The sequence below is a fragment of the Ranitomeya imitator genome, chromosome 1, assembly GCF_032444005.1.
Source record: "Ranitomeya imitator isolate aRanImi1 chromosome 1, aRanImi1.pri, whole genome shotgun sequence".
Lineage (NCBI taxonomy): Eukaryota > Metazoa > Chordata > Amphibia > Anura > Dendrobatidae > Ranitomeya > Ranitomeya imitator.
In genome coordinates, this window is record NC_091282.1 from 255,649,142 (window position 1) to 255,674,311 (window position 25,170).

A 25,170-nucleotide genomic window follows, 5' to 3' on the forward strand; every position below is an offset into this window, starting at 1 on the left:
TTTCTGCGCTCATACGTCCGTAAAACTCGCAAGTGTGACGCCGGCCTTATAGTGGAAAATACCTCCATAACTCCATAACACGGACTCTGATGGAACCGGCCATGATAATGGAGGCATATGAAGGTACATTAGGATCCCAAGACCTTTACAGCTGCTGTAATAAGGACCACTAAAAGTGCATTCCAGGGAAGTGAGCAGAGCCACCGAGGTCACGTCTAGGGAGATTTGCTAGGCCGTGTGCGCAAGCGGAAGGTAACATGCAGCTGTCCTAATAACTAAGACAGGTACAAAATACCAGTCGCTTGCACAATCAACCCTGCAAGAATCAGTAGACATGACCTCAACGTCTCCACTTGCCTCCCGACGCTGAAGTGTATGCAATTACATTAACACCTTTAAATGTAGTTCAGTTCTTGCTACGCCTCGAAAAATAAAATGCCATTTGCAAAATTCTAATTTTTATTGGCAGTAAAGAAGAAATTTAAGGCATGTTCATAAAAAAAAAATAAGAAAATCACAAATTACAGTAATTGTAAAAAATGCTGTACATGTCATAATTCGGCCTTCTTACAAGAAAAAAAAATACATTCTGGATACGTGGCCAGTATTAGCACAGGAGAATAATACACAGCATACTACACTGAAAGTAGATTTAGGCAGATCAGACCCTTTATAGTAAAGATAGAATTTTTGGAATGATTTTTTTCTTTTTCTGTTGTATTAATCATGTTCCAACAGCTGAATTAGGATCTGGTATCATCACTTTAATGTCCTCTGGCATAAACCACTGACAAAACCGTATTGGCATACAGTGAGATACATCGCCAGTAGGGTCCCATTATTTAACAAATTATATACTATACACACAATTTTAGATTATTTGCAAAATCTACTATGTTATTCTCTACATTTTATACTGTCTGGACATAAGCAAGGGGACTCTTTTTTAACTTTCTGTATACATTCTTATTGCGAATCTGTCAGCAGGTTTTTGCTATGTAAGCTGAGGACAGCGTGATATAGGTACTGAGACACTGATTTCAGTGATATCTCACTTATTATGCTGTGTGCTGTTTCCATAGAGTGAATGTTTTAATCATCATAACATTATCACTGCACAGACTAGCTGCTTCTTGCCAAGTGTTCCAAAGATGCCCCCTCCTCTGACAAACAGCTCTCTGTCAATAGGCAATGTGCACAAAAAGCCGAGGTGTGGGCAGGGGTAGCTTTCTGAGCTCTGCTACATCTAAAAACTCTGAGTCACAACTGCTTCACCCTGTAAACTAAGTGAAACATCATTGGAATCAGGGTCTCCTTCTCTACATTATGCAGCTCTCAGCTCTGCTTCATGCTAAATCTAAAAACTCTGTGTTAGAACGGCTGCACCCAGTAATCTAAGTGATACATCGTTGGATTCAGCTTTTCTTTGCCTACAGTAGATGACGTAGCAAAAACACGGTGACAGATTCCCTTTAAAACTGACACAAACAAACTTTCCATAAAGCAATAATACAGGCGATTATAAGAACCTTTATAACGTACCTTAGAGAAATCAGCCTTCTTCCACACTTATCAGGCACTTCTCCCCCACCACCTCCTGATCTCACCATTCCCTGAAAAATCAGCTTAAGTCCATTTTGCCCAGAGAAGAGAGACTGCGGGTTATCATGCGAGACAGCCCATTATCCTCTGAAGAGGGGGAGTGAGCAACAGGGAAGGGAACAGAGGGCCAGACAGAAAAAAATCAAGTAGAGCTCTGAAACAAGTGTTTTACCTCACATCAGAGCTTAATTCAGATCAACACAGCTCAGCTCTGCTGTATAATCTCCTCCATGCTACGGAAGCTTGGCTCTGGGAGCTAAAAAGGGAATGAAGAGCAAGTATTTCCCTCTCTGTGCTGTCTAAAATCACTTCAGCTCATTTCTTCCTCCTAGTAAACAGTGGATTGCAAGTTACAGAGCGAGCATAAAGAGGAGAAAATAGGTGAGAATGCATGACAGAAGTCACATAAGGGTCAGAAATGGTGCTAATCGCCATGTACACGCACAGGACACCTTATTCTGAAAAGTTACTTGAAAGTAAAGTTACCATTTAAAGGGATTGTCATAAGACCTGTTCTGCAGTACCTGGAAGAGCCCATTTCCCACTGAATAGAGGTGTACAGTACAGCTCCGTTCCACGTGCATATATCCACGCGCCACCAAAGCTTGTAAACGCAGGTTGGTAGGGGTGTTGGGTGATGCACATATCCCATGGATATCTCCTCAATATATTATGACTGGAAAACCCCTTTAACGTACACCACAAATTCGATGTGAACATAGACTTAACCGCATATAGTAACACTAGTAAATAGTAGACCTTTGTGGAAATAGACTAATGCCCAGTTTAACACATAACCTGCATGTTCCGATTCCTGGACCAGTTCACTGAGAAATAAAAAGTCATTTTTCTTCTAAAATCATCTTCTCTCTTCTTAATCATATTTTTGTATATACACTTTATAGACCAAGATCCTTATTAGTGAAAAGTACAGTTTTCGGGAACTTACCATCTACAACAAAGACATTATACAAATGATCTTTTAAAAATACTCCAGGTAAAAATATAGAAAATAGCATTACTGTTGTTCTTGTTTGTCTTGTTTAAAAGGAGAAAACCTGCACACAAAAAAAAGACAGAATTACTAGTCTTATCATACAGTTCAGATGGGTTTTATAAGTATGGCCACATGCTGTGGTGCAGGGGGCTTCTGGAATTTGTTTTAAGAGTCTGTAGAAAAAATAATAACCACGTAGTCCGGTGTGGGCTACATGGCGACTTGTCACAAGGCTGAAATTGCACTGACACATTGCAATACTGGATGTAATAATGGCCTATGGTGTCACGCCGTGACCTGCGACAAATGTTTCCAAATAAGTTGGATGTTCCGTCACAGGTCACACAGTGACCACGGACTTCAAATCACAAATCTAAAATAGTCACATTTCAAAAATTTGCACTGATGGGTATTTTTTTTTTTACAAATTTTTCTAAGAATTAGTGTTGTGAGACAAATGTCACCAGGCAACCCTTCATACTTCCATTTTTGTTGTATCCAATCTGAGATATAGAATCTGAGGATAAGAGTGATTAATGCACCGATAAGCCCTGGGCCTTATATATGGGGAGGTAAGGTACCTATACACCTTGAATAAAAGTCTGTTTCAGTTTACATTCCCACCCCAGCCAAACATTTAAAGGGACTGTGCCAGCACAGAAACACTGTTCAAACCAAGTACAGGCAATCATGACATGGCAAAACTATTAAGTACACCTTCCCACCTGCTTCCTTTCTATCTCTGCCCTTTTCTGACTCTATGAAGCCAGAGCTGTCAATCAAAGAAGAAAGGGGTGGGAAAGTGCACTTAATTGTTTGGCCATGCCATGAGTGCCTGTGCTTCAGTCATTCTGTGCCGAAAGAATCCCTTTAAGAAAGACAAATAAACTAAGCGCAAAAGGATAATTCTAGTCTTTCATGGAAAACCCAACCACAATGTACGGGGAAGACTAACACTTACAGGCGTCTTATCGTTGACTTATCTTTGCTGCTGTCGTTTGGTCTTGGTGAACTGGTGATTATGGATTCATTTTCCAACGTCACAATGTGGTCTTCAGTATGAGGAATGACACCACTGTACAGAGGATTAGAGAAGGTTATTCCTTAACTTGAAGAATACAATTTTAATATTAAAAATAATCTGAATTAGTTTGAAACATTTATAAAGCTCGAACAGGGAATGACCTTTTATAGCACTGCAATTCATCTTGTGCAACCAAGAGCTGAACCTTCAGCTTATTCCGCTCCTGCAGCACCGCCCTTAGCTCTTGTAATGTAAATCGTGGCCGGTTTGGGTCTGTGAGATCTATAATCATTTTGTCAGGTCCAAGGTCAGTCTGCAAAACAAAACAATAAATCAGTCCATGCATCTTAATAAATCAGAGCAATTCAAACTCTTCCTTTAAACCCGTGCTAGAACTTATCTATCTCGATGGTCCACTAGGTATATGTCATTTAACAACTGCATTTATTGAAGGTTTTGACAAATGCAGAAATAAAGTACTGTAAGATGGTTACAATATTCTTAATAAAACAACATCAGTATCAGAAGCACAATAAATGCACCAGAATAGTGCATGCACATTTACCATTGTGTGAAAATCCAAATCAATGTTCACACCTTTCAAGATCCTAACAAAAAACCATAAGGTTGTGAAAATTGATAGAGATCGGTGAAACCGTACAGTAAAGTTCGGCGTCCATACCGAACATTTACTGTTCGGGCACGGATACTGAACACGGACTTCACCTGTAAGTCCGACTTACTGTTTGGGTTCGGCCCCTGGAACAGCGGGTGTTTGTCGTGCTGTCACGGCATGACAGCGCAGCAAACACTAATTCTGATCGGTAGTAAAATCATCACTGCCGGTCAGACAGCCGCGGTTCCCACGCTGTCAAATCACAACATGATCCCGCAGCTATGATCGGAGGCACAGCCCCCCGTCTGTTCTCTTCCCCCACTCAGGCAAGAGGGGCGCTACTGTGCACCATGTACACCAACCTGACAAACAAGGGTTAACAGAAAACTCCAAGCATACAAAATGTTCACTCACATATAACAGAGGAATGTACCGGGGCGTGGAGGTAGGGGAATAAACCAAAATAGAGAAGGATAGGGAATTACCACACATACAAACCAAGCAACAGTCACAGATAACTCCTCCAACACTCCTTCTCATATGACCACCTCTCCCTCCGGAAGCCATGCAGCAAATGCTAGCTCTGACAAGGATTTGCATCAGAGCCCAGATTATAAAAGGGAAAGGAGTGGCTAACTGAGCTCAGCTGCGATCACAGAGATTTCCAACATGGCCGATAAATCCCTGTTCTGCCAGAAGGAATAAACACCATTAAAATGATGGCGAAGTGCTTCTTCTCAGCGCCGGAGAAGGAGCAATCAGACGCTGCGGTCTTTTGGCTCCACACTGTAGCGGTAACCCAATGGCGCGAGCTCATCGCAGTTCAAATTCACCGCACTGAGATTCACTCGGTGAACTCACCTCTGCACCGATATACTTTCTCACGGTGCTAGCAGGGATCTCACCAAGGAATGCAGCCTCAATGACCTGCAGTAACCTTGATGACGTCACCGCTAGTCACTGATGCTGAGCTTGCAGTTCAGTCACCAGTGGTTCTCAGCTTGGACGGTCGCATCTTGGCACCATCCAGGTTGAAAACTGTTTATCCCCAAGACATGGATTATGGCGCGGGATAGAATGATGGACAGGAGAGGGATATTGTTTTTTTTTTTTTTAGTTTTGTTTTATTACAGGAGACGAGGGATTCAATGGAATATGTGTCAGGTGAATATAAATAGGTTTGTTATTTTTAAATAAAAAGGAAAAGTGTGGTTTGTTTTATTTCAAATAAAAGACTTTAAACTGGCTGTGTGTTTACTTAAAATACAACTATAGGATTAGTAATGGAGGTGTCTTATAGACGCCTCTCCATTAGTAATCCGTGGGCTTGAAGTCACCTGACAATACAAAGTTGACATCAACCCAACAAATGTGAACCTCACTTGCCACCGCTACAGGGCAAGTGGAAAGAGCCGGGCAAAGTGCCAGAATTGTCGCATTTAATAGATGCACCTTTTCTGGGCGGCAGTGGGCTGCTATTTTTATGCTGGGAAGGCTATATGGGCAGCACGGTGGCGCAGTGGTTAGCACTACAGCCTTGCAGCGCTGGGGTCCTGGGTTCTAATCCCACCCAGGACAACATCTGCAAAGAGTTTGTATGTTCTCTCCGTGTTTGCGTGGGTTTCCTCCGGGCACTCCGGTTTCCTCCCACATTCCAAAGACATACTGATAGGAATTCTAGATTGTGAGCCCAATCGGGGACAGTGATGATAATGTGTGCAAACTGTAAAGCGCTGCGGAATATGTTAGCGCTATATAAAAATAAAGATTATTTATTATATCCATGGCCTCTTGCCAGCCTGAGAATACCAGCCCCCTGCTGTCTGCTTTAGATTGCTTGGTTGTCAAAAATGTGGGGGACCCCACACCGTCTTTTATTATTATTATTAATTTAAATAATTAAAGAGTACGGCGTGAGGACCCTTCTATTCTTGATAACCAGCCTTGTTGAAGCTGACAGCTGGGGGTTGCAGCCCCCAGCTGTGAGTTTTGCCTGGCTGGTTATCAAAAATACAGGGGAAACCACGCGTTTTTTTTTAAATTATTTATTGACAACGCAGTCACCGGCTGATGAATACTTTCATCAGCCACTAACTGTTATTAGTGGCAGCAGACATCGGCTGATGGGAGCAGTAGTGCCGTCAGCGAACACTAGTAAACTTTATACCTCCGATCACAGCTGCACGGTCACACTGTCTTTTCACAGCATGGAAACTGCAGCTGTCTGACCGGTGGTGATGATTTTACCGATCAGAAGCTGTGTTTGCTGTGCTGTCATGCACATGACAGTGTGGCAAACACTGGATGCAGATGCCGCAATTCAAGTGAATAGGGTCCGGGTACCTGAACCCAAACTTTTTGTAACTGTTCAGCCGAACCCGAATATCCAGGTGTCTGCCCATTTCTAAACATTGATGTCATTTAGACCCATGCAATGTTTCCATCATTAACAACAAACCAGGAAGATGAGGGAGCATATAAGCTGCGAGCTCTCAAAAGGTGTGCAAGCTCTGAAAGGTTATCCAGTCTTGGGATGAAAGTCGGAATCCTGACAGTGTGTGGTTGCATACATTGTTACGATTCATCCTCTCTAAGTACACTTCTATCGAGAGAGGACAAGCATGTCTAGTCGGCATGTGACAAGTATGCAAATCGTATAAACTCTTGCACTGGCAAAACTAGACGATCCTGACAGCGTGTGCATTGCATGATGTCAGGATTTTGAAGTCTGCAGACTTTCATCTTTAGCCTGGATAGCCCTTTTAAGGCTACGTTCACATTAGCGTCTTTGGGCGCAGCGTCGTCGACGCAACCCAAAACGCATGTCAAACCGCATACACAACGCAGCGTTTTTTGACACATGCATTGTCCTAAAATGTTATTATTCTTGACACAATTGAAGATAAAAAACGCCCAAAAAAGTGTCTAGACACTATAAAGAGAAAGACCACCAATGGGATAGAAGAGGGTGGGTGTAATGGAATTTGTGTATATATACCCTTGCAGAGATGAATTCCTCCCACTTTGCTTGTGTTTCCACCATCAAGATGGAGCCCCCCATGGAGAGTATCTACATGAATATGGAGTTCGATTTTTGCTTTGGCTAATGCTTATGCTCGTCACTGTCTAGACACTTCATCACTTGTTTTTTACTCTAAAGGCGCATGCGTCGAACAACGCGGGTCAATGCTATGCGTTTTACATAGACACTAATGTGTTTTTTTGACGCATTTACGACGCAAGTGCGTTGCATGCATTGTTTACCGGAAATTTGGCGAAGGAAAAATGCAACATGTAGCGTTGGCCGCGCCCTGTCTGGTGCGCCCAAATGATGCATGCGTCGTACAACGCTTGACAACGCATACCGGCGCATGTCCATGCGCCCCCCATGTTAAAGATAGGGGCGCATGACGCATGCGTCGGTATATGTCGACGCTGCTGCGCCCAAAGACGCTAATGTGAACGTAGCCCAAGTCAAACGTTTTGATCTCAAGTATTTTTTTCATCACTAATACTAATTTTGTGGGTTAGAAACAAGAAAATCTTGAAAGAAGAATGATCCATCTACACATAAAACAACTGAAGAATCCTCAAATACCTGATCAGCCTGCAGACCTTCTCTCATTAGTCTTTCCACCTCTCCCTTTAGGTTGTCCCTTTCCATCTTTAGTTCCTCAGTGGTAAGACTTGACTGGTTCACTAGTGTTTCCAGGACCTCCAGAACACGTACAATTTTAAACTGAAGATCGGCAACTAGGTCTGTTACACCTCGGGCATCTTTGCCGATCTTCATAAGATCTTGTCCAATTACATGTGAGATATCATATACGTCTTCTACAGTCATTTCAAACGGGTCCTTTTCAAATGCTGTTTTGGGGGACATGTCCTCTTGTTCAATTTCCATCTTTTCGTTAACCTACTTTACTTCCTGCCAAAGAAATGAACCAAAATGTTGCATGACAACTGAGAAGATATCAAAGGGAATCAAGAAAACTTTGATGTATTATATGTTATAGATCTCTAGGAGTGATGCACTAATGTGGACACTGGGCACACATCCTCAGCCACCTTCGTTATTAATGATGCGATGTAAAAGCATGCTTCGCTTGTTTATTGCTGTGTAGAAACATTTTGCAGCATATGGACGAAACTTGTTAAAATCTAATCCACATGCCTATTGTATTCTTCGGCAGATTTTCCACATGGAAATTTGCCTAAAAAAAATCCCTAATATTTTCATCCTATGTGGTTGTATTCTAATAATTTTTACAACTTCCCCGTCCAACTGTACTGCCATATTCAAGTGAATGGAACGGAATTTAAAATTTCAGAAATGTCTGCGACAAATCGGACTCATGTGAATTCAACCTAATGATTACCATCTTTTTTTGGATAAGAGCACTGAGCTCCTGTGTGAATAAAGCCTGATCTATGTTATTACAAATGCAAACCAAACGCTTTTCATTTACTAGGCGCATTGTGCACCTTCTTTTTTTTTAAACACATATAAAGGGAAACTGTCAGCAGGATTTTACGAAGTAACCTACAGACACTGTCAGGTTTGCGTTGTTACACTGACTAAAATGATACCTGAAGTGAAGAAATCCATCTTGTGGTTCTTGTGTAATCAGTGTTAGGCCGGCTTCACACTAGCGTGTTTTACGGACGTAAGAGAGGTGCTGAAAATACGGATTGTATACGGTACAATGCTTCTCTATGCCCCAGCTCCTATCAGCCGTATTTTACTGATCCGTATTATACGGTGTTCTATGGCCGTAGAAAAACGCAGCATGCTGCGTTTGTCACCGTATTGCGCAAAAAATACGCCAATGAAAGTCTATGGGGGCCAGAAAAATACGGGTTACACATGGACCAACAGTGTGACTTGCGAGAAATAAGCAGCGGTGTTCTAGCGAAAAGCCGGCAATTCAGTGCGGTGTACAGTAAAATCACACTGACCGGTTAGAATAGAATAGCTAAAATAAATGTCTACACATAGTATAGGGGTATATATATGTCAGTGAGACACATATATGTATATATTAAGATTTCATACAGCGCTAGATAGCTTAACAGCCGGTAATTCAATTGCCGGCTTTTTCTATCTCCTTTCCAAACCCGACATGATATCAGACATGTTTTACATACAGTAAACCATCTCATATCCCTTTTTATTTTTGCATATTCCACACTACTAATGTTAGTAGTGTGTATGTGCAAAATTTGGGCGCTCTATTTAAAGGGTTAAATCGCGGAAAAAATTGTCGTGGGCTCCCGCGCAATTTTCTCCGCCAGAATGGTAAAGCCAGTGACTGAGGGCAGATATTAATAGCCTGGAGAGGGTCCATGGTTATTGCCCCCCCCCCCCCGGCAAAAAACATCTGCCCCCAGCCACCCCACAAAAGGCACATCTGGAAGATGCACCTATTCTGGCACTAGGCCACTCTCTTCCCATTCCCGTGTAGCGGTGGGATATGGGGTAATGAAGGGTTAATGTCACCTTGCTATTGTAAGGTGACATTAAGCCAGATTAATAATGGAGAGGCGTCAATTATGACACCTATCCATTATTAATCCAATAGTATGAAATGGTTAAAAAACACACACACATTATTACAAAGTCTTTTAATGAAATAAATACACAGGTTTTTGTAATATTTTATTATACTGGTAATCCACCTGAAGACCCTCGTTCTGTAAAAAAGGTAAAATAAAAAAACAACAATATCCCATACCTTCCGTCGTTCTATCACATCCAACTATGTAAATCCATCTGAAGGGGTTAACTAATGTTACAAGCAGAAGCCTGCTAATGCAGCTGTGCTCCTGCCTGTAAAACCCCAGCGAATGAATGGAATGTAGGTCAATGACCTGTAGTTACCTTCAGCTGCGGTGATGCGCCCTCTGCTGGATGTCCTCATATGAACTCGAGCGTGGGAAAATATTATGAAAAGTTCGCAGGAGCGCGAAACGGCCGTCGTCTCTTGGAACCACAGGTTCTCCCTGCTATGTTTTGCTAATTTTATGTGAAGCTACAATAAAGATTGGACATTTTTCACGGACGGTGAGTGCTTTTCCTTCTTTGGATCTTATCGATGTTTTGCACTCTCTTTTTTCTGAAAGAGCACCCGAAATCCAGTGTGGCATAAGAACGCAATTTCAGTCAAGAGGAGGTGGGATAGGTGTTCTGAGCTGAATGTGCGTACCATTTTTTTCTTTGTTAGTTTGACCCGTGTAAGTGGCGACTGCTGGTTCCAGGATAACCAACCAGGTGGTGGTGACTCCCATTCAGATGAGGACGCCAGCAGAAAAGAGTGCAGTATAGCTGACTCAAGTACAAGTGGCAAGTCTTCCGTCCATCGCCGGAGACGTAAAAGAGGAAAAGTGGCTGAACAAATTGCACCCTGTGAGAAGATGGTTAAAGAGGAGGTCCAGGATCTCGCTAATGAGTTGTCTCAAGAGAAACAAAAGGTAACAGATTTACAGGCCGAGTTAAGTCATCTGAGACAAGCAGCTGAGCACAGGGTAGATGAGCTGGAGAAGGAAGTCTCTGAGCTCAAACATCACCTGTCAACATGGCAAAGTGTGAATAAAGCCTTAAGGGAAGATGTGGAAGGGCTCAGAGAAGCATTAAGTGGTCTTCGGCAAGAGAGGGAGATGCTGGTTGAAGACTCACAGCTGCGGTACCAGAGTGGTAACGAGGTGAAGATGCCAATGCCCATCCTGGCCAGGGATCTGGAAGAGTGTAGAGCGGATGAAGAATTGGTGCTAAAAGCGGAACAAGACAGTCATCCGGTCGTGGCAGATGTCTTATTGGAAAGGTCCGTGGCGAAACGGGAGCCATCCGTCCATGAAGAGAGTGAGACCCCGCTCTTCAAGTGTGTGATAGATGTACCCGAAGGTGTGCAAGAAGCCTGTACCGGTGAAGGTGTGCATGAGGCCTTTAAGAAGGGGGTCGAAGAGCATTGTGTGAACTGGGCCCCAGAGACGAAACAGTTGGTGATACTGTCGACTAAGGAAGTCACAGTGAAGCGGGTGGCTATCCTGAAGGATATGCACCTACAATGTCTCCGTACGAAACAGATGTTTTTGTTGAGAAATAAGGAAGCTGCATGACGTTTGGAGCATACTAGGAAAGCTCAAAGTCAGCTGGGCTTTGTGGAAGACATTGTTCAAGTACCCAGAAATCTGGTGGGGAAAGTCATTGGAAGACTTGGAAAAGTGATGCAGGACCTGGTGAATAGATCCGGTGTGGCAAGAATAAGGATTGCGGATGATGGTGAAGTCCATGTAACTGGTGACAAGGGGATGGTTCCATTTGTTGTAATTGGCTCAGTAGAAAGCCTTAGGAACATTTGGATGTTCCTTGAATACCGGGTGACATCTGAAGGAGATAGAGCAGCTAAGACTGGATCGTCTGGAGATTAGTAAACAGCTGCAGAATATACGATGGCGACTGTTTCCGACCCAAGATAAGGAGATACGAAAAGATACCCTAAAGAATAGAAGAGTCCAAAGAAGTGACTCCTCTGTTAGCTCAGGGTTGAGTGACCGAGGTGGGAGACCCGGTAGTAGCGAAGGGTCAGACACAGACCAGACAGTCAGCTCAACTATAAGTGGGAATTATGACCGTGTCAGTCAGGGAAGTCGACTATGGAGAGAAAGGTCACGTGAAAAGGTACCTGTGAAAAGTGGGTTGACCAAAAAGGGTCTGGTGACACAGACGGATGGTGACTCAAGGGTTGAAGCCAAGGCCGACAAACTGACCGCTGGGTGCGGGGGAGGACTATCAAAAGTAGCGTAGGTACCCGGTGTCGGGACCCCTGGTTTATGTCATGTGTCCCAATAGGGTTGAATAAAGGGGGGAGGTATGTGGTGCAGTGACCAGTATTACAGCCAGGGGGCGCTGTGTGTGCGCTTGAAGATGCGCTTGGAGGCATAAATGTGATGAAACAGTGACTGGCAGAGTTGTGAATGGCCGATATATGTCGCAGTGGGAGTCTGCGTGCTAAGTCTAATGTCATGTTGTTGTTCTGGGACCTGTAGTCCCTCAAGAGTTTGTATAGTTATGAAGGGAGACTTACTAGGCTAGTTATGTGAGACGGGTGGGACAAACTAGCCACACATCCACACTCCCACCCAGGGGAGTGGTTAAAAAGTATATAATGTGACCAGGGTGTGGGTCACATGTTCCTGTGTATGGATCCATTTGTTCCTGTGTTTGGATCTGAATGGTCCAAGTGCAAGGCCCTGGAAGCCTGTGTTGGAAATCCTGGGAATTCCTGAACAGCACATGGTTGGGATTTGGCACTGAGTAGCCTGTGTGCTGTAGGTCTTGGACGGTCAGTGTTGGAGGCTCCTGGGAGTGGAGTCGTCCTGGAAGCACTGTGAGACCGTCGACCTGGACGGTCAGTGTTGGAGGTTCCTGGGAGTGGAGTAGTCCTGGAAGCACTGTGAGACCGTCGACCTGGACGGTCAGTGTTGGAGGCTCCTGGGAGTGGAGTCGTCCTGGAAGCACTGTGAGACCGTCGACCTGGACGGTTAGTATGTGAGGCTCCTGGGAGTGAAGTCGTCCTGGAAGCACTGTGTGACCGTCGACCTGGACGGTCCTGTTGTGGACCTTGGACTGACGTGGAGTCAACCTGTGGAGCAGGAGCCCACTCTAGAGGTAACACCTGGTATGGGGAAAAGAACTGTGTGCGCTAACATAGGGCAGTTGCTGAACTGCGTAGTCATCTGGTGTCAGGAGAGAGATACCAGTGTGACCACTGAAGGCTGTGTAAAGCCGTATGTGATATTCTGATATGGCGATATAATGAACTGTTTGAGATACGGTTTATGCTGTATTTAATAAACCGAATGGACCACTATGTGTGAAAAACCGTGCCTGTATGCATTAATCCCGTGCCAAGCGAGTGTCCCCCAAGACCTGAATTAAGGGAAAGGCTACAAGAATATATATGTCTTCCTGGAGCAGAACAATATTGTATCATACAATTATTAGGTTCTGTAAAAGGACGTAAATCTGGGGATTTTGTTATGATGGAATATAGGCTGAACTGGATGGACAAATGTCTTTTTTTGGCCTTACTAACTATGTTACTATATACTATGTAATTGTCTAAGGGTCACTTCCGTCTTTCTGTCCTTCTGTCTTTCTGTCTGTCACGGATATTCAATGGTGGCGGCCTGTTGTGAATTCCGCTCTTGGGCTCCCTCCAGTGGTTGTAAGTGGCACTTTTGTGAGTTCTGCTCTTGGGCTCCCTCCGGTGGTTTTAAGTGGTATGGCTGCTCCTTGGATTTAGCAGTCTGCAGCTGCTTCCACTGATTGTCTTTCTGCTCGGCTATTTATGCCTGGCTCTCTCTTCAGCCAGTGCCACTTGTCAATGGTTCCTGGTTGGATTCACATCTCTTTGGATTTCCCTGTTATCCTGACCAGTTCAGCAAAGCTAAGTCCTTGCTTGCTCTTTTCTGTCCACCGGTTGTGGACTTATCCGTTCTGTGCTTTCTATGTTTGTCCAGCTTGTCAGTATGAATTAATTCTGTGTAGCTGGAAGCTCTGGGAAGCAGATTTACCCTCCACACCTTTAGTCAGGTGTGGAGATTTTTGTAAACTCTGTGTGGATTTTTTGTAGTGTTTTATACTGACCGCACAGTATTCCATCCTGTCCTATCTATCTAGCTAGACTGACCTCCTGTGCTCATCCTGGTTTCATTCTGTGTATGTCTTTTCCCTCTCCACTCACAGTCATTACTTGTGGGGGGCTATCTATCCTTTGGGGATTTTCTCTGAGGCAAGATAGAAACAGGAAAACTATCTTTAGGGGTAGTTAGTTCTCAGGCTGTGACGAGGTGCCTAGGGAGGGTCAGGAGCATCCCACGGCTACTTCTAGTGTTGTGTTGAGCTTAGGGACTGCGGTCAGTACAGGTACCACTTCCTTCAGAGCTCGTCCCATGTTGCTCTTAAACCACCAGATCATAACAGCGGCCTCTGTCTGTCGTGGAATCCAAGTCCCTGATTGGTCTCGCCAGCTACCTGTCATGGCTGCCGCGACCAATCAGCGACGGCCACAGTTGGATTAGTCCCTCCCTACTCCCCTGCAGTCGGCGCCTGCTCCATACTCCCCGCAGTCACCGCTCACACAGGGTTAATGCCAGCGGTAACGGACCGCGTTATGCCGCGGGTAACTCACTCCGTTACCGTCGCTATTAACCCTGTGTGACAAAGTTTTTACCATTGATGCTGCCTATGCAGCATCAATAGTAAAAAGATCTAATGTTAAAAATAATAAAAAATCATCATATACTCACCCTCCGGCGCTTTTCCCGCTCTTCGCTACGTTCCGGTGCTAAGGATGGTATGCGACAAGGACCTTCCATGACGTCACGGTCATGTGACCGCGATGTCATCACAGGTCCTGCGCGAGAAGGACCGTCCATAACATCACGGTCATGTGACCACGACGTCATCACAGGTCCTGCGTGAGAAGGACCGTCCATAACGTCACGGTCATGTGACCGCGACGTCATCACAGGTCCTGCGTGAGAAGGACCGTCCATAACATCACGGTCATGTGACCACGACGTCATCACAGGTCCTGTGTGAGAAGGACCGTCCATAACGTCACGGTCATGTGACCGCGACGTCATCACACCCTACGACCGGAAGCTGGCAACAGAACTACAAGGGGCCCTCGGATCGGAAGGTGAGTATATGTTTATTTTTTAACCTGTGACATACGTGGCTGGGCAATATACTACGTAGCTGGGCAATATACTATGTGGCTCTGTGCTGTATACGTCGCTGTGCAATATACTACGTGGCTCTGTGCTGTATACTACGTAACTAAGCAATATGCTCTGTGCTGTATACTACGTGGCTGGGCAATATACTACGTGGCTGGGCAATATACTATGTGACTGGGCAATATACTACGTAGCTGGGCAATATAGTATAGTACGTGACTGGGCAATGTACTACATGGGCTGTGCAATATACTACGTGGCTCTGTGCTGTATACTACGTAACTGGGCAATATACTACGTAACTGGGCAATATACTACGTAACTGGGAAATATACTACGTGGCTGGGCAATATGCTCTGTGCTGTATACTACGTGGCTGGGCAATATACTACATGGCTGGGCAATATACTACGTGGCTGGGCAATATACTACGTGGGCTGTGCAATATACTACGTGACTCTGTGCTGTATACTACATAACTGGGCAATATACTACGTAACTGGGCAATATACTACGTGGCTGGGCAATATACTACGTAACTGGGCAATATACTACGTGGCTGGGCAATATGCTCTGTGCTGTATACTATGTGGCTGGGCAATATACTACATGACTGGGCAATATACTACATGATTGGGCAATATACTACGTGACTGGGCAATATGCTCTGTGCTGTATACTACGTGGCTGGGCAATATACTACGTGACTGGGCAATATACTACATGACTGGGCAATATACTACGTGACTGGGCAATATACTACGTGACTGGGCAATATGCTCTGTGCTGTATACTACGTGGCTGGGCAATATACTACGTGGCTGGGCAATATACTACGTGGCTCTGTGCTGTATACTACGTGGCTGGGCAATATGCTCTGTGCTGTATACTATGTGGCTGGGCAATATACTACCTGGCTGGGCAATATACTATGAGGACATGCATATTCTAGAATACCCGATGCGTTAGAATCGGGCAACCATCTAATATATATATATATATATATATATCTCAAGATAAATGTCCTGCACCTGAATTTTTTGTCTGTCTGTGTGTGGAGACAGGAAGCTCCATACAAGTGTTTAGGTGAGCTCTGTTGTGTACCCTGAGCAGGTGGAGCCCCTCTGGCAGGGCCGTCTCCAGGTTTTTGAGGGCCCCGGGCGAAAGAGTCTCAGTGGGCCCCCTCCCCTTTAACACATACCACGATTCATGATGCCCAGATACAGCAGAGAAATATAGGTATAGTCCAATGCCATAATTCACTTCTTACATGAGTGATAGCTATTGTAAATTCTGCAGTGTATATATACAGGACAGGAGGAGCAGTACTGTGCAGTGTATATATACAGGACAGGAGGAGTGGTACTGTGCGGTGTATATATACAGGGGAGAGGTACTATGCGGAGTATATATAGAGGGGAGTGGTACTGTGCAGTGTATATATACAGGGGAGAGGTACTGTGCAGTGTATATATACAGGACAGGAGGAGCAGGAAAGCATTAAGCTACTTACTGGTAGCGGCATTTTTCGGAGGCCCATGACAGCACTACGAGAGAGAGGATCCGCCCTTCAGGAACAGGAAACCTACAGATACAAAAGGGCGGCACCTCTCCCCATGCATCAGTTGTATTTCAGAGCTTGAGAGGACTACCGCGGTTAGTGGTACACAAATATACATTATATACAGTTTATATACAAAACAATCCATTGTATCGAACTAGATACCACTCGTGAAATCTATCATTATATACACTATAGGAAGTGCTACCCCCACGTGAATAGGGAGGGAACTAAGGGTGCTGTCATGGGCCTCCGAAAAATGCCGCTACCAGTAAGTAGCTTAATGCTTTATTCGGACTCCCATGACAGCACTACGAGAGATTTACAGAGATGTAAGCTACCTTAGGGAGGGACTATAGTCTGTAGCACCCTTAACCCAAAGGAGAGATCAGAGGAGGACCCCAAATCCAACCGATAGTGTTTAAAGAAAGTGGAAGGAGATGACCAAGTGGCCGCCTTACATATTTGCTCCACTGACACTCCAGATCTCTCTGCCCAGGATGACGCCATGGCCCGGGTGGAATGTGCCTTTAGATTCTGCGGAGCTGGCCCCCCACCTGCTGTATAAGCTAGAGAGATAGTTTCCCTAATCCATTTGGCTAGTGAATATTTTGACACTCTAAATCCTTTCCTTGGACCTTGGAAGGAAAGAAACAGTGCTCCATCTTTTTTCCAATTATCAGTGGCTGAGATATACTGAAGGAGAGATCTCCTAACGTCTAACGTATGAAGCTCCTGCTCTTTAGGATTAGAGGGATTAGGAATAAAGGATGGCAAAACTATCTCCTGTGATCTATGGAAACGTGTCGCTACCTTCGGCAGATATGCCGGGTCTGGTCTAAGGACTACTCTGTCTGATAAGATTTCTGTGTATGGAGGAGCTCTAGAAAGTGCCTGGATATCCCCTATCCTGCGAGCTGAGGTTATGGCAATCAGGAAGGCTGTCTTAAGCGTCAACATTTTGATCGAGGCCTCTTGCAGAGGTTCAAAGGGGGGTTTTGTTAGAGAGGACAGAACTAAATTTAAATCCCATGGAACTGTTCTATCCTTATATACCGGTCTAGATCTACTAACTGCCTTCATAAACCTCGCTATCCAATAATTGTTAGCTATATTGCATGAAAACAGGGCACCCAGAGCTGAGACCTGTACTCTAAGGGTACTAGTTGAGAGTTTTAACTCGAGACCCCTCTGTAGGAACTCTAAAATTTGTTGTATTGGTACCCCGTCTCGGATGTCAAATCTTGAACAAGACAAGAACTTCCTCCAAGTTCTAGAGTAGATTTTTGTAGTTATTTGCTTTCTACTCTTTAGGAGTGTCTCGACTAAATTTGGAGAGAAGCCTTTCCCCACTAATAGTGACCGTTCAAACTCCACGCCGTTAAATGGAGCGCTGCCACTTGTGGATGGGAGATCGGTCCCTGAGAAAGCAGGTTCGGGATCTCTGGTAGTACCCAGGGAACCGATACAGACATTGTCTTGAGCCAGGCAAACCAGGTTCTTCTGGGCCAAAAGGGGGCGATAAGGATGACTTTCGCTCGATCTTCCCTGATTTTCCTCACCACTAGAGGTATCAGGTTCAGTGGTGGGAAAGCATAGGCCAGTGGAAAATCCCATTTTATCAGAAACGCGTCCACCGCCAAGGGATTCTCCCTGGGATTTAGCGAGCAAAAAAGTTTTACTTTTCTGTTGTTTCTGGTGGCGAACAGGTCTACCACTGGTTGACCCCATCTGCAGACGATCAGATTGAAAATGTCTTTGTTGAGAGACCACTCTCCTTGTCTTAACACGTTTCGGCTGAGGAAATCTGCTGCCACATTTTCCTTTCCTTTGATGTGGAGAGCCGTCAAAGATAGAAAATTGTGCTCTGCCACCTGGAACAATCGATCCGTGATTTGCATCAGTGTCTCGGAACGAGTTCCCCCTTGCCGGTTTATGTAAGCGACTGCAACTCTGTTGTCCGACAGAATTCTGACGTGCTGGCCCTGCAGATATATGAGGAATTTTTTAACAGCCAATTCAACCGCCAACAACTCCCTTTGGTTGGATGAGAATGTTGTGAAGGGTTCCCACTGTCCCTGGACCACCATGTCCCCCATGTAGGCTCCCCACCCTGAAGAGCTGGCATCTGTGGTTATCACCCGGGACACATTTACTATCCAGGGAACCCCCGTGGATAAATTCTTTTTATCTGACCACCACCTAAGGGAATCTAGCGTGGTTGGCCCTAACGTTATTTTCCCATTTAACGCGCCTCCCAAGGCTCTGTCATGGAACAAGACTTCTCTCTGTAGGGATCTGGTTTGGAACTGAGCCCACTTAACTGCTGGAATGCAAGATGTGAGTGACCCAAGTAGAGACATTGCTTGCCTAAGTGTCATGGAAGGTGTATTGATTGTTTTTAACGCATACATTTGAATTAGATCTATTTTTTCTATAGGGAGGAGACACTGTTGTGTCACTGAATCCAACATTAGACCCAGGAACTTTTGAATATTTAGGGGCTGTAACTTAGATTTTTCGAAGTTTATGATCCAACCCAGGTGTTCTAGCTTGGCTTTAGTAACCTCCCATTGTGACAGACAGTGATCTACTGAGTTCCCTACAATGAGGAAATCATCCAAGTAGGGAATTATAAGGACATTTGATTCTCTTAAATGTGCCATGACTTCAGCGATTATTTTAGTGAACACTCTAGGAGCAGAAGTTATCCCGAAGGGAAGTGCCCTGAACTGAAAGTGTTGAATCCTACCCCCCATTAGTACTGCTACCCTTAGGTATTGTTGGAAATCAGCGTGAATGGGTACATGATAGTAGGCATCTTTCAAATCCACTACTACCATAAAACAATTGTTGAAAAGCATTTTTATTGTCGAATTGATGGACTCCATTTTGAAGGTATGTTTTACCAAAAACTTATTGAGACCCTTAAGGTTTATAATGGTCCTATAAGACATATCCGGTTTTTGAATTAGGAAAAGGGGAGAGTAGAACCCCTTCCCTGCCTGAGAATACGGCACTTCAATCAAAACATTTTTGGAGCAAAGAGTCCTCACTTCCTCTTCTAAGGCAAATTGTTCAGTGGGAGATGAGCGCCAGGGTGTTAACTGGAATTTGTCCCGTGGGGTATGGACAAACTCAAGTCTGAGACCATGGGAAACAGTGTCTTTTATCCAAACACTGTTTGTGATTTTTGACCACTCTGCCGAGAAATGCGACAGTCTCCCTCCCACCGGGATTGCCAGTCATTGGTCTTGTTTTTTGTTTTCCGTCGGGTTACGGCGAAACATGAGACCTGTGCCTCTTTTTCGCTTATCATCCCATCTGGAACGATCCCTACCCGGTGAGAAGGTGCGCCTTCCTCCCCGATTGAACCTTCTTTTGTTGAAGGGACGGCGATATGGAGTGAAAAGATTGGGAAACTTTTTCTTATCATCCCCTGCCTTCTCCAGGAGCTCATCCAGGGTAGGCCCAAATAGATACTCGCCTTTACAAGGGATAGCGCAGAGCTTTGCTTTCGCCTGCATATCCCCCGGCCAGCATTTCAGCCATAGGGCTCTCCTTGCAGCATTAGAAAGTCCTGCTGCTCTAGCTGCCAACTTTACGGAGTCAATTGAGGCGTCCGATAAAAAAGCCGCCCCCTCCTGGATTATTGGTAACGCTGAGAGTATGGAATCTCTAGAGGCCCCCTGTTTTAATTGGGTCTCCAACTGGTCCAGCCAGACCATCATTGACCTTGCCGTGCAGGTTGACGCCACCGCAGGTCTTAAGGAGCCGGCTGCCATTTCCCAGGTTCCCTTTAGGAAGGTATCCACTTTCCTATCCAGGGGGTCTTTAAGTGTCCCCATATCCTCAAACGGGAGAGAGGATCGCTTTGCTACCTTGGCAATTGCTGCATCCAGCTTTGGGGCCTTCTCCCAGCTACCCACTGCTGGGTCATCAAAAGGGTACCGACGTTTCTGCGCAGGTGGTAAGGAGCCTTTTCTCTCTGGTTTTCTCCACTCCCTGTTGATAAGTTCCTGTATTTTCTCATTTAAAGGAAAGACTCTGCGCTTTTTCTGTTCTAACCCGCTGAACATCATTTGTTCTTTAGATAGTTGAGGCTTGGGTTCTGTTATACCCATTGTGCCTCTGACCGCCTTTATTAATTTTTCTATCCTCTCTATGGGTAGGCAAAACCGAGCAGCGTCTTCTTCCGAAGAGGAGGATGAAGCTGCTGAATCGTCCGATTCCTCGCTCCTGTCCTTATCCACAGACGAATCAGATGCCCACTGAGTTTTTTGCTTAGAGCCTCCTGTCTGTGAAAGGTTCTTAATGGACTGCTTGACCTCCATTCTAACCATTTCCTTTAGACTGGCCGCAATAGAAGAGGACTCTTCTGCTACCTAAGGGGATAAGTAAGGTAGACTAGAATGTAAGATCTACATGCTATACCCCCTCCCCTCCTTCCAGGACCTCACCGTCTGCTGGATACAGGGGTCACATAGTTTTTTAGGGTGTGAGTCAGGCAAGGGGACCCCGCAGATGGCACACTCCCTATGCTTCGCCTTACTGACGCTTTTCTTTCCCTGCACAAAACATATGAGGGGACACTAGTCACTAAGTGAACTTTCTCGAAGGTCACTTACCAGTGGCTGCCCCACACCCAGAAGATACCGAAGTACGAGGGGGATCTTTTCTGGCTGACGCTCCAGACCCCTGTCTGGAGGAGCTTCTGCGGCCAGACCCATCGCTCTTTTTCTCACGATCCTTCTCCATGGATTTCTGAGGCACTTCATCCAGCAGCAGAGGCTGCTGATCCTGATCAGACTCCATCTTCAGTTTGGAGACCAGGAGCAAGGATCGCGCACCTGGAGCCGATATATAGCCCCTCCTTCGGCCAGCGTAATTATGCCGCGCTTGTAGCCACTTTCCACCCCCCCCCCCCCGCAGCTGCAGGGGATCAGCCGACACCTGAGGGTGATCGGCGCACATTTACCGGTGGGCGCCGCCATCTTGGAGCTCCTGCGCATGCGCAGAAGCTCCGCGACCCGGAAGACACCGCCGGCTCCGCCCCCCGACGTCACCCCTAGTCCACAGCGCTTCCTGTCAGCGCTGTGAACAGCGTGGGACGCCGAGACCATGCCGGGAGACTCCGAGGGCGCCCCCACAATGCCGCCGACCCCCCCAAGGGAGGAGGACCTTTATACATACCACGCGCGGCTTCCGGAGACCGGACACCCCCTGGCGACCGCTCCACGCTGATCAGACACTGCCGTGCAGCCCTGCCAGAGCCACCGTGTCTGCTTCAGGTACCCCGCACCGGCCGAGGTAGGAGACCCCCTCGCTACCCGAATCGGTCCGGCCGGCCTGGAATCTGCTAGCAATCTTCTTGTAGGATCCAGTCCCTCCAGGAACAGGAAACCAACTGATGCATGGGGAGAGGTGCCGCCCTTTTGTATCTGTAGGTTTCCTGTTCCTGAAGGGCGGATCCTCTCTCTCGTAGTGCTGTCATGGGAGTCCGAATAAAATACTAAAACCCTATGTGTCATTTGTCTATACCTATGCCTATGGTAGATTTTGCCTATGGTAGATTTTTTTAGTCATATTAGTCCATACCTATGGTAGATTTTTTACAGTGTGCGGGAAATCAGCGATTCCGCAGAATTAATGAACATGTTGCTTTTTTTCCCGCGATTTGTTTTTTTTCACGGAAAAAAAAAATCGCAACATTTGCACAAGTTTTGCGGATTACATTGAAATGATTGGGAACCATATGTAAGCGTTTTTTTCACGTTTTTATCGCATTTTTATAGAAAAAAACCGCGAAAAATACGGAACGTGTGCACATAGCCTTACAACTCCCTTCTCTGTGTACCTGAACTGAGAGAGGGAGGGGGATGTTTTGAGTGAGATAATATTAAGGCTAGGTTCTCATTTCGTTTTCGGGTGAGCGCTAACAGACAGCATTGCACGGCGAAATTAACGCCGTGCAACGTGTCCGTTAACGCTCCCATTGCCAGCAATGTTAAAGCGCATTGCTAGTGCGTGCCATTTTCGGCACGCGCTAGCGATGTGCCGTTCTTTTGTGGCGCGCCTCGGACGCTGCTTGCAGCTAGCGCTAGCGGGGACATTTAACGCGACCCCTAAAAAGACATTGAGTTAGCGCAATCCCCTAGCGCTTAGCGCTAAACGGATTGCCCTGACGCAATGAGCACCTAGCCTAATATTGTTTACCTTGAGATAGTTTATAAACCCTCCTCTCACACATCCAGTACCCAGCAACCACAGAATGCAGAGTAAGTGGACATGCTGGCTGGGGCATATCTTAAGGTACCGTCACACTCAGCAACTTTGCAACGAGAACGACAGCGATCTGTGACGTTGCAGCGTCCTGTATAGCGATCTCGTTGTGTTTGACACGCAGCAGTGATCTGGATCCTGCTGTGCCATCGCTGGTCGGAGCTAGAAGTCCGGAACTTCATTTGGTCGCTAGATCGGCGCGTATCGTCATGTTTGACATCAAAAACAACTACGCCAGCAACGTTTTACATGGAGCGAGAACAATAAGCGAGTCGCCGTTACGTCACTGGATCGCTCCTGCATCGTTCTGTTTGACGTCTCTACAGCGACATAAACAGCGACGCTCCAGTGATCGGCTCGTTGTCTATATCGCTGCAGCGTCGCTATGTGTGACTGTACCTTACTGAAGTCAAGCTGCAACACCAGGCTCTCCCATCATCACTTTGGTAAGAATTACGAATAACGGTTTTAAGCTCCGTTTTTTTTATTGGAATAAGTTCATATTAGTACAACAACGTTATCTTCCAAGTTTCATTAAGATCATTTTAGGGATTCAGTCTTTATGCGCCATTTTCTGCCATACCTATGCCTAGTGTGTTATCACGGTTGGAAACGGAAAAACGATTTTGAGCTCCGTTTTTTTTATTGGAATATGTTCATATTAGTACAACAACGTTATCTTCCAAGTTTCATTAAGATCTTTTTAGGGATTCAGTCGTTATGCGCCATTTTCTGCCATACCTATGCCTACAGTGTTATCACGGTTGGAAACGGAAAAACGGTTTTGAGCTCCGTTTTTTTTATTGGAATTAGTTCATATTAGTACAATGACGTTATCTTCCAAGTTTCATTAAGATCTTTTTAGGGATTCAGTCGTTATGCGCCATTTTCTGCCATACCTATGCCTAGTGTGTTATCATGGTTGGAAACGGAAAAACGGTTTTGAGCTCCGTTTTTTTTATTGGAATACGTTCATATTAGTACAACGACGTTATCTTCCAAGTTTCATTAAGATCTTTTTAGGGATTCAGTCGTTATGCGCCATTTTCTGCCATACCTATGCCTAGTGTGTTATCATGGTTGGAAACGGAAAAACGGTTTTGAGCTCCGTTTTTTTTATTGGAATATGTTCATATTAGTACAACAACGTTATCTTCCAAGTTTCATTAAGATCTTTTTAGGGATTCAGTCGTTATGCGCCATTTTCTGCCATACCTATGCCTATGGTAGTTTTTTTTCTAAAGTTGAATGTTTTTAATCTATTTTTCCTTTCCACTTCACTATTTAAAAATAAATTAGCGGAGGTTAAACTTTAATTGTGTTTTCCACAAGGCAAACCCATACATTTCTATATAGTAACTTTACATTTGAAATAAACACTGAATCCCTAAGTATATCTTTATCGAAAATTTTTGCCTTAGGCCGACCTCACACCTGCGAGTTTTACGGACGTATGAGCGGTTCATAAAATACGGATTGCATACGGTACAATGCTTCTCTATGGCCCAGCTCCTATCAGCCGTGTTTTACTGATCCGTATTATACGGTCTTCTACGGCCATAGAAAATTGCAGTATGCTGCGTTTGTCACCGTATTGCGCAAAAAAATCCACTAACGAAAGTCTATGGGGGCCAGAAAAATACGGATTACACACGGACCAACAGTGTGACTTGCGAGAAATACGCAGCGGTGTTAGAGAGAAAAGCCGGAAATTCAGTGCGGTGTACAGTAAAATCACACTGACAGCTTACAGTAGAATAGGTGGAATAAATGTGTACACATAGAATAGGCATATATATATATATATATATGTAGATATACTAGATGGTGGCCCGATTCTAACGCATCGGGTATTCTAGAATATGCATGTCCACGTAGTATATTGCCCAGTCACGTAGTATATTGCCCAGCCACGTAGTATATTGCCCAGCCCACGTAGTATATTGCCCAGCCACGTAGTATACTGCCCAGCCCACGTAGTATATTGCCCAGCCCACGTAGTATTTTGCCCAGCCACGTACTATATTGCCCAGCCATGTAGTATATTGCCCACGTAGTATATTGCCCAGCCACGTAGTATTTTGCCCAGCCACGTAGTATATTGCCCAGTCACGTAGTATATTGGCCAGCCCACGTAGTATATTGGCCAGCCACATAGTATATTGCCCAGTCACGTAGTATATTGGCCAGCCCACGTAGTATATTGGCCAGCCATGTAGTATATTGCCCACGTAGTATATTGCCCAGCGATGTAGTATTTTGCCCAGCCACGTAGTATATTGCCCAGTCACGTAGTATATTGGCCAGCCCACGTAGTATATTGGCCAGCCACATAGTATATT

The 25,170-nt window shown here is 45.1% G+C and overlaps 1 protein-coding gene across 1 annotated transcript in view; it reads right to left on the reverse strand.

Annotated features, from left to right (window-relative positions):
• Window positions 1-441: 441 nt before the first annotated feature.
• Window positions 442-25,170, reverse strand: part of RILPL2 (Rab interacting lysosomal protein like 2) — a 30,717-nt gene continuing 5,988 nt past the window's right edge. Inside the window, exons 2-5 of the mRNA XM_069755945.1 lie at window positions 7,838-8,167; window positions 3,785-3,936; window positions 3,561-3,674; window positions 442-2,660 (exon numbers count right to left, since the gene is read on the reverse strand). Coding sequence (XP_069612046.1) covers window positions 2,621-2,660; window positions 3,561-3,674; window positions 3,785-3,936; window positions 7,838-8,143 — 612 coding nt within the window. The 5' untranslated portion in view covers window positions 8,144-8,167 and the 3' untranslated portion in view covers window positions 442-2,620. The remainder of the gene's footprint in view (window positions 2,661-3,560; window positions 3,675-3,784; window positions 3,937-7,837; window positions 8,168-25,170) is intronic.